The sequence below is a fragment of the Amblyraja radiata genome, chromosome 5 (assembly GCF_010909765.2).
Source record: "Amblyraja radiata isolate CabotCenter1 chromosome 5, sAmbRad1.1.pri, whole genome shotgun sequence".
NCBI lineage: Eukaryota > Metazoa > Chordata > Chondrichthyes > Rajiformes > Rajidae > Amblyraja > Amblyraja radiata.
In genome coordinates, this window is record NC_045960.1 from 60,500,400 (window position 1) to 60,513,290 (window position 12,891).

The following is a 12,891-nucleotide window of genomic DNA, read 5'->3' on the forward strand; positions in this document are numbered from 1 at the left end:
CGTAGGTTAATTGGCTTGGTGTACATGTAAATTGTCCCCCGTGTGTGCAGGATAGTGTTAATGTGCGGGGATCGCCGACTCGGTGGGCTGAAGTGCCTGTTTCCGCGCTGTATCTAAAGTAAACTAAACATTACCAACCACATGTCCTATATACACCTTCCTCAGGCGCACCTTTTGTTGCAAAAGGTGGTTATTCATCACTTTAATTCCATTGTCTTGCCGTTTACCCGATCAACCACCTTCTTTCCTGTTTCTGCTCATTTCATTATATCTTAAAACTTTTTTTATCCAACTGTTTCTCCATAGGTACTGCCTGACGAGCTAAGTATTTCCTGTACTTTGTTTTCACTATCTGAATAAGCTCTTAAGAGATTCAGTCTCCTTTATCAGACATAAAGCTGTTTATCTTGTGTGTCAGTGTATTCACGAAGGAAATAATTTGCACAAATACAAGCAGAAATTTAGCTCTTTCATAATTTAATTTGTTTGCCTGGACACATGCATACCTAAAAAGTTAAACTTAATTGTATTCTAAAGATGCATCAGCACTGGAAATTTAGTTTGTTATTACAACTCTGATAATGTAATCTTCAATCTTGCAATGTGATCACAGCGTACTACAGAAATGAACTGATGTTACAGAATACAGATAAAATACAAACTTTCCCAGAAAGTACTCTTAGCAGTATTAAGAATTTTTCAATTTACATTACTGAAAACAAAATTTGTAAAATACAAAATCATTACCATGCCAGTGATGTTCACAATGATTGTTGTCTCTTGACTAAATTTCTCTCAATGTTACCAAGCACTTGCACAGCAGCAACGGGAATTCTAGTACCTGGGCCAAAGATACTGGAAACACCTGCCTTGAACAAGGCATCATAATCCTGGAGGAATTAAAGAATAAATAGGTCACTTTTCTGTTTGAATCGTAATTAGTTGATGCTAATTATTAAAATATCTGCCAAAATTTAAGCAGCTTTCTTTTATAAGAGTGCACCAATATCCTACACGCTTTGGAATATAGATGTTTTCCTCTGATAATTGAAGGATGTGCAAACAGTGTTTTGGCCGCAGAGTTAATTAAATTGATTATTCCCAATTGGTTAAATTTGCCAAGTCTCCAGCTCTGTGATTTCATATTTTTGTATGTGCATCTGAGAATTGTGTCCTAGGATTTCCAAATGTTGGTTTTACTCCTCAGTTTGGTTCTGTCAGGCCAGAAACTGTTTCAGAGTGTTATCCACAGCACCTTTTCTCTCCATGATAAAATACAAGATTGCATATTTTCGAACATTGCTTCAGACTCATTTTACAAACTGAATACAAAATAAAATGCCCTTCACATGAACTAAAATAAGTATAAAATGACTCAACTAACGAGTGGATTTCCTCAAAAGCAAAGGAGATTAGCACAATGATTATGAACCTGTTGGTTTATCCTGGAAAAATGTAGGCAGCCAACAATTGATAAAATCCACAGCTGTTAAAGCTGGGTTTGACAATCCATCAAGATAACTAGTTGAATTTAGCGAAAACAAAGATTAGTGAGAACCCTGGCTGGTGGGAAGGAACCCCACGATGGCGGAGCACGTCCTGAAAAAGCACTGTCCCCAGCGGACTGTGTATATTGTGTATCAATGTGTATATTGAAATAGATATCATAAGATTCAGCCATTGGTTGGTGTAATACACTCTCAATCGCATCCCATGAAACAAATCTATTCTTCTTGATCAAGTCTTTTCCTTGGGAAGTATTGAAGTGAATGTCATAAAATTCATATCTCCCTGATATTAGGAAAAAAAAATCATTTTATAGAAATAACATGAGAGAAACAAACAGTATTGTTTCACTTGTTTGAACACAAACCAATTTAGTTCCCACTCTGCAATGGAATCTTAACAAAAAGGTAATGTTTAATCAAAAAAACATTGGATACAATCACGTTTAGGCTTACAGTGAAAGAACATCTGAAGTGAGTACCTGAGGAGGAATCACACCACCACAGATGACCAAAATATCAGGGCGTTGAAGATCACTAAGCTCTTTTATCAACTCAGGCACAAGAGTTCGGTGGCCAGCTGCCAAAGTGCTGACACCAACACAATGCACATCTGCATCCACTGCCTGCTGCGCTACCTCCCGAGGAGTCTAGGAATAAGAGCAATAGTTTGGTAAAGTTCTCATAAGATAATTTTTGTTAATACTTAGTGTTTTACAAATCATATTTTCATTTAATAATTCTTAGATAACCTTACTTTTTTAAATCCCTCTGACTGCATTCTGATCTATATTTTCACAACACTTGCAGTGGAATCCTAGGGTTGGTTGGTGTGGTAAAAACAATAATTGCTTCTAACAAGGCACTTGAATGGTTAGCAAAACTTTGTCAGCAGAGACCTTAGGAGAATCATATTTATTCCTCACTACCTGTATATCCAATCTTTCACAGTAGAACTCCAATAATCCAGCACATTCAGGGGTTTGAGGTGCTAAACTAGCTGATTTTCTGTGTCCTTTGATGTTATTTTTTAAGATGTTAGTTATAATAAATTTCCCAGTGAACCATGTAAGTTAAACCAAGTCTAGGAAATAGAACACCAGCGAGCCAGGAGGGTGTGCAGAAAATGCTGAACCATCTAGGTTCCCAAATAGTTAGATAACTCCTATTTCAATGTTATTAATACTACCTTTAAAAAGAAATTCTGCATTTCTCCTATTTGCATCACTGAGTATAATTGACTGCCCTCCTAATTAAAGCTGTTTTGAATGCTAATCATTTCGCTCTGTAACTAAACTCAAGGTTTCAAGGTCAGCTTATTGTCACATGTAGCAATTGAGGTACACCGAAATTCGAATTACCATACAGCCATACCAAAAGAAGCAACTACATAAAAGTAAACAAACATCCACCACAGCGGATTCCCCACGTTCCTCACTGTGATGGAAGGCAATAAAGTCCAATCTTCTTCCTCTTTATTCTCCCACAGTCGGGGCGGTCGAAGCCTCCCGCAGACAGACAGACTGTTGGCGAGGCAGCTATTTCTGGCGTCACCCGCTGGTCCACAATTAGATTTCTGAACTGAAAGTCTTACTTTTTTCCCATTTTTTCATTTAACTCAGGAAGACCAGTTAACAGATAAACTACTTAAAATAAATTAACGATTAAAGCCTGGATATTTCTACATTTCAGCCAAAATACTGGAAAAAGGCTTATTTTAATTACAGGTATGTGTCTCCCCCCCCCAATCATCTGATACTGCCCTCAACCTTTACAAACAATTAGTACCAAAACACAAAATAATAAAATGAAGAGAAAGATTGCAACTTTTCTCCCCTACCCCTTCAAAACCAAAAAGGGTGAAGTTATTTAGATCAACCAATTTTATATTACTGTGTTCAAGAAGGAACTGCAGATGCTGGAAAATCGAAGGTACACAAAAATGCTGGAGAAACTCAGCGGGTGCAGCAGCATCTATGGAGCGAAGGAAATAGGTGACGTTTCGGGCCAAAACCCTTCTTCAGACTTTCTAGTTACGTAGTTAATATGGAAAGAAACAGAACTGGAGCAGTTTTGAAGCAATACAAAAGGAAAAAAAACCTCATTAGAATTTGAAATAAAACTGCGTACTGTGGGATAAATTAGTACTAAACAAATACCATAACTTCAGCAGGCTGAAATCATGTAAATTGGTGCTTATTCAAAAGAGCCGTTATTGTAAAAAGACACGTATGTCAGGCTGTGGAGAAAAGGAACAGGTGACGTTTTGGATCGAGTCCCTTCAGACCCAAATCTGAATCGGCAGAATCTCGACCTGAAATGTCACCTATTCCTTTTCTCCACAGATACTGCCTAACCCGCATTTTTTGTCTATCTTCAGTGTAAACCAGCATATGAAGTTCCTTCCCATACAGGCTTATTGTATATTATGCATATACTCATCTCTCAGAGCTGCTTACTATCACCTATGTAATTATTAAATTCTCCACCCTCAATGGAAAAACTGGCAATTGTTTTATGACCAATAAATCGGTTTCAAATTTATTGAAATGCGATTAGTATTAATCAAAGTACCTGAAATAATGGTCCTATATCCACATCAAAGCCAAGATCAGCAAATCCTGTGGCAATAACCTTTGCTCCTCGATCATGCCCATCTTGACCCATCTTAGCAACAAGCAGACGGGGACGGCGACCTTCATTTTCAGCAAACTTTCCAATTCTAAATAAAAAAGTATCCAAAACCAAAATAATCTCACCAGTAAATTGGTTAAATTACATAGGACAGTATAGTACCACATCTGTGCCGACCACCATGACGATTTAAAATGCACAACAGCATGTACATGGTCTATATTCCTCCATTCCCTGCCTGTTCATGTCTGTTCAAATGTCTCTTAAACATTGCCATAATTACAGTAAGTAAAAGCTTGTGGATATCAATAAACTTTTTTGCAGATTGGTTACGTTAGGTCAAGATATGTTCCCTACTCTAATGTTAAACCCTTTTTACACACTTCCTTAAAGGAACTGAACAATAACAATCTTAATAATCTTAATAAATCTACTAATGAACCAAAAATAACTAAACCAAAAATCTAAATCATACATACAGTGAAGAGTATATTTAAGGCTTAATATTTTGCAAGTTCAATGAAACATTTTATTCCTTTTAGATAACTCAACATAAATTAAAAACTACCATAACTAACAATCATAAATAACCAACATATTTGGACTATCTCGGATGCATATCTCTCAGTCTCACAGACTATCAACTGACTCCCAGTTATCTGCACTACACCTCCTCCCAACCTGCCTCTTGCAAAGATGCTATCCCCTGCTCTCAATTACTCTGTCTCCACTACATTTGCTACCAAAATGAAATTTCCATTCTAGTTCCTTTAAGCAAACATGGTTTCCCTCCTGGTTCTAGTTTCCTTTAAGTAAACATGGTTTCCCTCCTGCCCCGCCACTGTATCCCGGATTTCTGCTCTCACCCCCCTACTCTTCCCTCCTCCCACTTCCAACCCCAGACAGAAATATAAAGTTGCCCTGGTGCTCACCTTTCACCCCACCATCCAACACATCATTCTCTGACATTTCTGCCACCTCCAATGCAATTCCATCACCAGTTACATCTTCCCATCCCCACCGTTTTCCACTTTCGGCAGAGCCCGCACCCTCCACAACTCCTTGTTTCACTCATCCTTTCCAACCTAAACCACCCCCTCCTCAGTACTTTCCCCCGCAACTGCTAGAGATGCAACACCTGTCCCTGTACCTCTCCCTCACATCCATCCAGGGACTCCAGCATTCCTTTCAAGTGAAACAGTGGTTCACATGCACCTCCTCTAACCTTATCAACTGCCTCTGGAGTTCCTGATATTCTTATCAGTGAGACCAAGCGTAAAATCAGCGATTGTTTCACTGGACACATGCGCAGTCTACCGAGACCTACTGGATCTCCCAGTTGCTAACCATTTTAATTTCCCTTCCCATTCCCATACTGACTTTTCTGTCCTGGGCTGCCTCCATTGCCACAGTGAGGCCACATACAAAATGGAGGAACAGCACCTTATATTTTGCTTCGGTAGCTTACAACCCAATGGTAAGAACACGTGATTCTTCAAATTTATGTGACTTACCAAACATCCCCCCCCCCCCTCACCATCTGTCTATCCAAATACCCTCCCCCCCCCCCCTCACCTGCACTTAGCAGACTTTGTTCCCCCCTCTTCCATCTTTCTCCCCCCCCCCCCACCATAATCAGTCTGGAGGTTCTCGACCCGAACCATCAGCTTTCCATGTTTTCCAGAGATGCTGTTTGACCCGCTGAGTTACTCTAGCAATGTGTGTCTTTTTTTTGTAAACCAGCATCCGAGTTCCTTCTTTCTACATAACTAACAATTCCACTCACCTGGCCATTGCAGCAGACATTTCTTCATTGTCGCCAAACTCATGTTTGTATGCACCGCTCACCATGCGGGTGCTAGGTTGATGTTCGCCAAATTCTACTTTCAATGAGTCTATAATTTCTCCAACTGTACATCTAAATATAAAATATGAATATATTTAATTGACATCAAGGCATAACTCACCTGAGATTGAAGTTAAAGGAGCCAATTTTGGACGCGGAATAAATTAGTATTATAGAAACATAGAAACATAGAAATTAGGTGCAGGAGTAGGCCATTCGGCCCTTCGAGCCTGCACCGCCATTCAATATGATCATGGCTGATCATCCAACTCAGTATCCCGTACCTGCCTTCTCTCCATACCCTCTGATCCCCTTAGCCACAAGGGCCACATCTAACTCCCTCTTAAATATAGCCAATGAACTGGCCTCGACTACCCTCTGTGGCAGGGAGTTCCAGAGATTCACCACTCTCTGTGTGAAAAAAGTTCTTCTCATCTCGGTTTTAAAGGGTTTCCCCCTTATCCTTAAGCTGTGACCCCTTGTCCTGGACTTCCCCAACATCGGGAGCAATCTTCCTGCATCTAGCCTGTCCAACCCCTTAAGAATTTTGTAAGTTTCTATAAGATCCCCTCTCAATCTCCTAAATTCTAGAGAGTATAAACCAAGTCTATCCAGTCTTTCTTCATAAGACAGTCCTGACATCCCAGGAATCAGTCTGGTGAACCTTCTCTGCACTCCCTCTATGGCAATAATGTCCTTCCTCAGATTTGGAGACCAAAACTGTACGCAATACTCCAGGTGTGGTCTCACCAAGACCCTGTACAACTGCAGTAGAACCTCCCTGCTCCTATACTCATCCTTTTGCTATGAAAGCTAACATACCATTCGCTTTCTTCACTGCCTGCTGCACCTGCATGCCCACTTTCAATGACTGGTGTACCATGACACCCAGGTCTCGCTGCATCTCCCCTTTTCCTAGTCGGCCACCATTTAGATAATAGTCTGCTTTCCTGTTTTTGCCACCAAAATGGATAACCTCACATTTATCCACATTATACTGCATCTGCCAAACATTTGCCCACTCACCCAGCCTATCCAAGTCACCTTGCAGTCTCCTAGCATCCTCCTCACAGCTAACACTGCCCCCCAGCTTAGTGTCATCCGCAAACTTGGAGATATTGCCTTCAATTCCCTCATCCAGATCATTAATATATATTGTAAATAGCTGGGGTCCCAGCACTGAGCCTTGCGGTACCCCACTAGTCACTGCCTGCCATTGTGAAAAGGACCCGTTTACTCCTACTCTTTGCTTCCTGTTTGCCAGCCAGTTCTCTATCCACATCAATACTGAACCCCCAATGCCGTGTGCTTTAAGTTTGTAAACTAATCTCTTATGTGGGACCTTGTCGAAAGCCTTCTGGAAGTCCAGATACACCACATCCACTGGTTCTCCCCTATCCACGCTACTAGTTACATCCTCGAAAAATTCTATAAGATTCGTCAGACATGATTTACCTTTTGTAAATCCATGCTGACTTTGTCCAATGATTTCACCACTTTCCAAATGTGCTGCTATCCCATCTTTAATAACTGACTCTAGCAGTTTCCCCACTACCGATGTTAGACTAACTGGTCTGTAATTCCCTGTTTTCTCTCTCCCTCCCTTCTTAAAAAGTGGGGTTACGTTTGCTGCCCGCCAATCCTCAGGAACTACTCCAGAATCTAAAGAGTTTTGAAAGATTATTACTAATGCATCCACTATTTCTGGAGCTACTTCCTTAAGTACTCTGGGATGCAGCCTATCTGGCCCTGGGGATTTATCGGCCTTTAATCCATTTAATTTACCCAACACCACTTCCCGGCTAACCTGGATTTCACTCAATTCCTCCAACTCCTTTGACCCGCGGTCCCCTGCTATTTCCGGCAGATTATTTATGTCTTCCTTAGTGAAGACGGAACCAAAGTAGTTATTCAATTGGTCCGCCATATCCTTGTTCCCCATGATCAACTCACCTGTTTCTGACTGCAAGGGACCTACATTTGTTTTAACTAATCTCTTTCTTTTCACATATCTATAAAAACTTTTGCAGTCAGTTTTTATGTTCCCTGCCAGTTTTCTTTCATAATCTATTTTTCCTTTCCTAATTAAGCCCTTTGTCCTCCTCTGCTGTTCTCTGAATTTCTCCCAGTCCTCCGGTATGCTGCTTTTTCTGGCTAATTTGTACGCATCATCCTTCGCTTTGATACTATCCCTGATTTCCCTTGTTATCCACGGATGCACTACCTTCCCTGATTTATTCTTTTGCCAAACTGGGATGAATAATTTTTGTAGTTCATCCATGCAGTCTTTAAATGTCTTCCATTGCATATCCACCGTCAACCCTCTTAGAATTAATTGCCAGTCAATCTTGGCCAATTCACGTCTCATACCCTCAAAGTTACCTTTCTTTAAGTTCAGAACCATTGTTTCTGAATTAACAATGTCACTCTCCATCCTAATGAAGAACTCAACCATATTATGGTCACTCTTGCCCAAGGGGGCACGTACAACAAGACTGCTAACTAACCCTTCCTCATTACTCAATACCCAGTCTAAAATAGCCTGCTCTCTCATTGGTTCCTCTACATGTTGATTTAGATAACTATCCCGCATACATTCCAAGAAATCCTCTTCCTCAGCACCCCTGCCAATTTGATTCACCCAATCTATATGTAGATTGAAGTCACCCATTATAACGGTTTTGCCTTTGTCGCACGCATTTCTAATTTCCTGTTTGATACCATCTCCAACTTCACTACTACTGTTAGGTGGCCTGTACACAACACCCACCAGCGTTTTCTGCCCCTTAGTGTTTCGCAGCTCTACCCATACCGATTCCACATCCTGCAAACTAATGTCCTTCCTTTCCATTGCGTTAATCTCCTCTCTAATCAGCAACGCTACCCCACCTCCTTTTCCTTTCTCTCTATCCCTCCTGAATATTGAATATCCCTGGATGTTCAGCTCCCAGCCTTGGTCACCCTGGAGCCATGTCTCCGTGATCCCAACTATATCATAGTCATTAATAGCTATCTGCACATTCAACTCATCCACCTTATTACGAATGCTCCTTGCATTGAGACACAAAGCCTTCAGGCTTGTTTTTACAACACTCTTACCCCTTATACAATTTTGTTGAAAAGTGGCCCTTTTTGATTTTTGCCCTGGATTTTCCGGCCTGCCACTTTTACTTTTCACCTTGCTACCTATTGCTTCTACCCTCATTTTACACCCCTCTGTCTCTACGCTCACACATTTAAGAAACCCTTTCCCTTTAACTCCATCCTCCACTAGCCCATTCGACACCCCACCCCCCTTATTCAGTTTAAAACCACCCGTGTAGCAGTGGCAAACCTGCCTGCCCAGAATGCTGGTCCCACACCTGTTAAGATGCAATCCGTCCCTTTTGTACAGTTCCCCCTTACCCCAAAACAGATCCCAGTGATCTAAGAATCTAAATCCCTGCCCCGTGCACCAGTTCCTCAGCCACACGTTCAGGTCCCGTATCTCCCTGTTCCTGCTCTCGCCAGCACGAGGAACTGGAAGCAAACCGGAGATAACAACCCTGGAGGTCCTGCTTTTCAGCATTTTTCCGAGCTCTCTAAAGTCACGCTGCAGAATATTCATCCCCTTCTTTCCGACATCGTTTGTGCCGACATGCACTACCACTTCCGGATGTTCACCTTCGCCCTTGAGGATTTTCTGCACTCTGTCCGTGACATCCTGGATCCTGGCACCAGGAAGGCAGCACACCATCCTCGCATCCCGTCTGTTGCCGCAGAAACCCCTGTCCGTACCTCTCACAATGGAGTCTCCTACTACAATGGCGTTGCCTGCCTTAGGCCTTTTTGGTTTTGGCTCAACAGCCCTATTCGCATCACAAGCCAGTCCGCCGCCCAGTGTAAACACCTCTTCTGTCCCGACAGCTTCTAAGTGGGTGAACCTGTTCACAAGAGGTACAACCCCCGGGGACGTTGGCATTCCATGCTTCCCTCCCGTTCTCACTGTCTCCCACCTTCTCTCTTCCAGTACCTTAGGTGTAACAATCGTACTGTAGGACTTGTCGAGGAACGACTCCGTTTCTCGGACGAACCGGAGTAATTCAATTCCAAAACTGGTACTTAGTTAGTAAAACTGGTACAAAGTTAGTAAAATTACCCATGATTTAATTTATCCTCTGTGCTTAAATATGTACAACTACTGCTTAGACTCTCTTTAATATTAGCTGTAAAATGAAGCATGATAATCTGTTTACTGGCCACGCCAGCAGAAATGTGGCTAATAGATTTAAATCTAGAGAAGTTTGGTAACGCATTTGAGTAGCTAAAACCAGTAAGGGACCATTGATGGTTAGATAGAAAAGTCCACAAATCTTTGGTTAAATTTGTGGGGGTTCACCAGGAGCAAGATGGCTCATGCTCGTCTAACAAAGAATACTGTGGGCTACTACTAGCCAATGTTCGATTCACCCAAGATCACCACCCACCCCAAGGACTGATCCCAGTTAATTCTGTGTAGGAGCCAGCAGATCGCTCACCTTCCCACAGCCAGTGAGTGAGCTGCATTAATGAACCAATGTAGTGTCAGATGCCTGACAATGGTAAGAAAATGAGGCTTGAAGTTAAGAATTGCTCTAGCCTATCGCCGACTGTTTTGGTCAGACAGCCTGGATGCTCTAGCTGGCATGGCATCAATGTTGGGTGGCAACTGAGGATTGGTCATATATTTGTGTAGAATTGGCTGCAAGTAAACATTTAATTGTTCTATACCAGGACATCAGGGGTGTCGGGTTATGGGCAGAAGACAGGAGAATAGGGTGAGGAGGGACAGATAGATCGGCCATGATTGAATGGCGGAGTAGACTTGATGGGCCGAATGGCCTAATTCTGCTCCGATCACTTTTGACATATGACAATAAAACACTCTTGACTTAATTCAAAGCAGCATGTAACATACGAGTTTGCCCGAGGATAAACGTATATCCCCGTTTGAGATAGATAACTATTTATTGTACAGGTATTAAATTATGCTTGTTATGCCCTATTCAACAAGATTAAAGTTTATATGGATATGGATATTATAGAAATCAGGAATGGAGAGGAGTGAAATTCACATCAGAGTATGCTTCTGGATAAAGGACAATGAAGAATAAGGAATTATATACAATGAAAATTGTTTAAAAGGTGCAAGACAAAGATGCATTTAAATTCCACAAATGAGCCCAGTGATTCAAACCTAGGTGGTATACCATGAGACAAGTTATTTATTTTCAGATAAGGAAGCTGATCCTTACCTTTCGCGAACAGCTTTCACTGCAAGCTCCAGCAGATTTCCCTCACCAGACTGCGCACATTCTGTGATGGCGGTCAGGCACTGCTCAACTGCTGCTTGACGTCTGGTTGCTCTTAACTGAGTGGAAGAAAATAAAAAATTGCATTGTGCATTATGCTTCCTAACCCTGATCAATAATCCATTTCAAAAGAAAAATAGTTGAGCTGTAAATATTCTTTGCTTCATTCCATCAGCTTTCTTTTCGCAGTAAATTCACTTTCACAAAATCTTTATCAGATACAAAGCAAATTAAAGGAAATAGAGATAAAATTTCCAGAGAAGCTACATCACCAAGGTCAGGATCTTTGCAGAAAAAGTCTTATTCTTTAGACAGGATCACAATTTGAGATCACCTTTACCCTAGTTCCATGGAAATCGCATGTATATGTGAAAACCAAGTTAGGTGGCTTTGCAAGTGTAACAGGTCTTAAGGGAGGGAGTGAAGGAGTGCATTGGACCACTCACATAATTTTAAATACTCCAGAAATTAATTTTCCAATTTGGACAGCACAAACTTGTATTTGGCACAATAGCAAAAGATACTGTCAAGAGACGTTTCATGCTACAGAGCACAGGGATGGAAATTCTCAAGAACACATACTTGCCGTTCAAGAGGCTCATAATTTGTTATTCATGTGACACTAATCCATTAGAAGTTAATAGTTGTTTGGAGGTGACATCCACCAGTCTAACCAGATAGCATCAGAAATTAGCTTGCAAGCCTCAACATCTGCAGATAATCTAGCTTGTGGTCACTGCCTTGTACGTACCCCCCACAGAGAAATAATAACTTCTCACACAGGTCGACGAGATACAATACCAAGCAAAAATAACAAATTTTGACCGATTTAAGAAAACTGGCAAAATAAATAGAAATGAGATAAGGGCATTTTTTAATAGTTTAATAGACCCAGACTACGCTGCCCCAAAGTATAGTGCAACCAGATTCAATCGTGACTTAAAAAGGAATTGGTTACATAAGAATTTTAATATTTAAATACTAGGAAAATAAAAGTAGTAATTCAATCATCCATTAACTAAGCATAAATCCAAAAACTAAAACTGAATGGATGTAAAAGTTAAAACCACATTAATGAAACACATTAACACATTTAATGCAATTCCCAGAATAGCTTTTCATCAATACTATTAATTTACAGAATCAACATGTTAAAACGAAGCAGATAAAATTAATTGGGCTACTCAGACTCAAAACGTTAGAATGAAATCACCACTAACAGTCCACATCAACAAATACACCTTCAGCGCAAAACCAGCATGATGAGAAATAATTTGTTTAGCATTATAACATATGCACCAGTCATCTCCCAAGCCACTGGAAAGGATCAAAAGTTTGTTTTGTCAACTTCACTTTCCAACTTTGCTAATGCCACTCTCTGACTGATGTTCCTTCTGCATATTATGCTTTCCGAGCAATCAGCAGAAAAGCATGCCTAAGCAGATAGCAGACACTCATTGCAGTGTCAGTCCTCACAAGGTCAGCAATTTTCCACAGAATCTTATGGCTTCAAAGTGCATCCATTAAACATAATGAAGTAATAAGCTACTTGTCAGGATTATGCTATAGCGCTGCA

General features: G+C 40.9%; 1 protein-coding gene across 2 annotated transcripts in view; it reads right to left on the minus strand.

Annotated features, from left to right (window-relative positions):
* The window catches only part of mmut (methylmalonyl-CoA mutase), a 42,307-nt gene that overhangs the window by 3,860 nt on the left and 25,556 nt on the right, over nt 1–12,891 (minus strand). For both annotated transcript variants that reach the window (XM_033021340.1, XM_033021339.1), the window contains exons 8-12: nt 11,259–11,374; nt 5,926–6,057; nt 4,080–4,227; nt 1,988–2,155; nt 748–890 (exon numbers count right to left, since the gene is read on the minus strand). In XM_033021340.1, coding sequence (XP_032877231.1) covers nt 762–890; nt 1,988–2,155; nt 4,080–4,227; nt 5,926–6,057; nt 11,259–11,374 — 693 coding nt within the window. In that variant the 3' untranslated portion in view covers nt 748–761. The remainder of the gene's footprint in view (nt 1–747; nt 891–1,987; nt 2,156–4,079; nt 4,228–5,925; nt 6,058–11,258; nt 11,375–12,891) is intronic.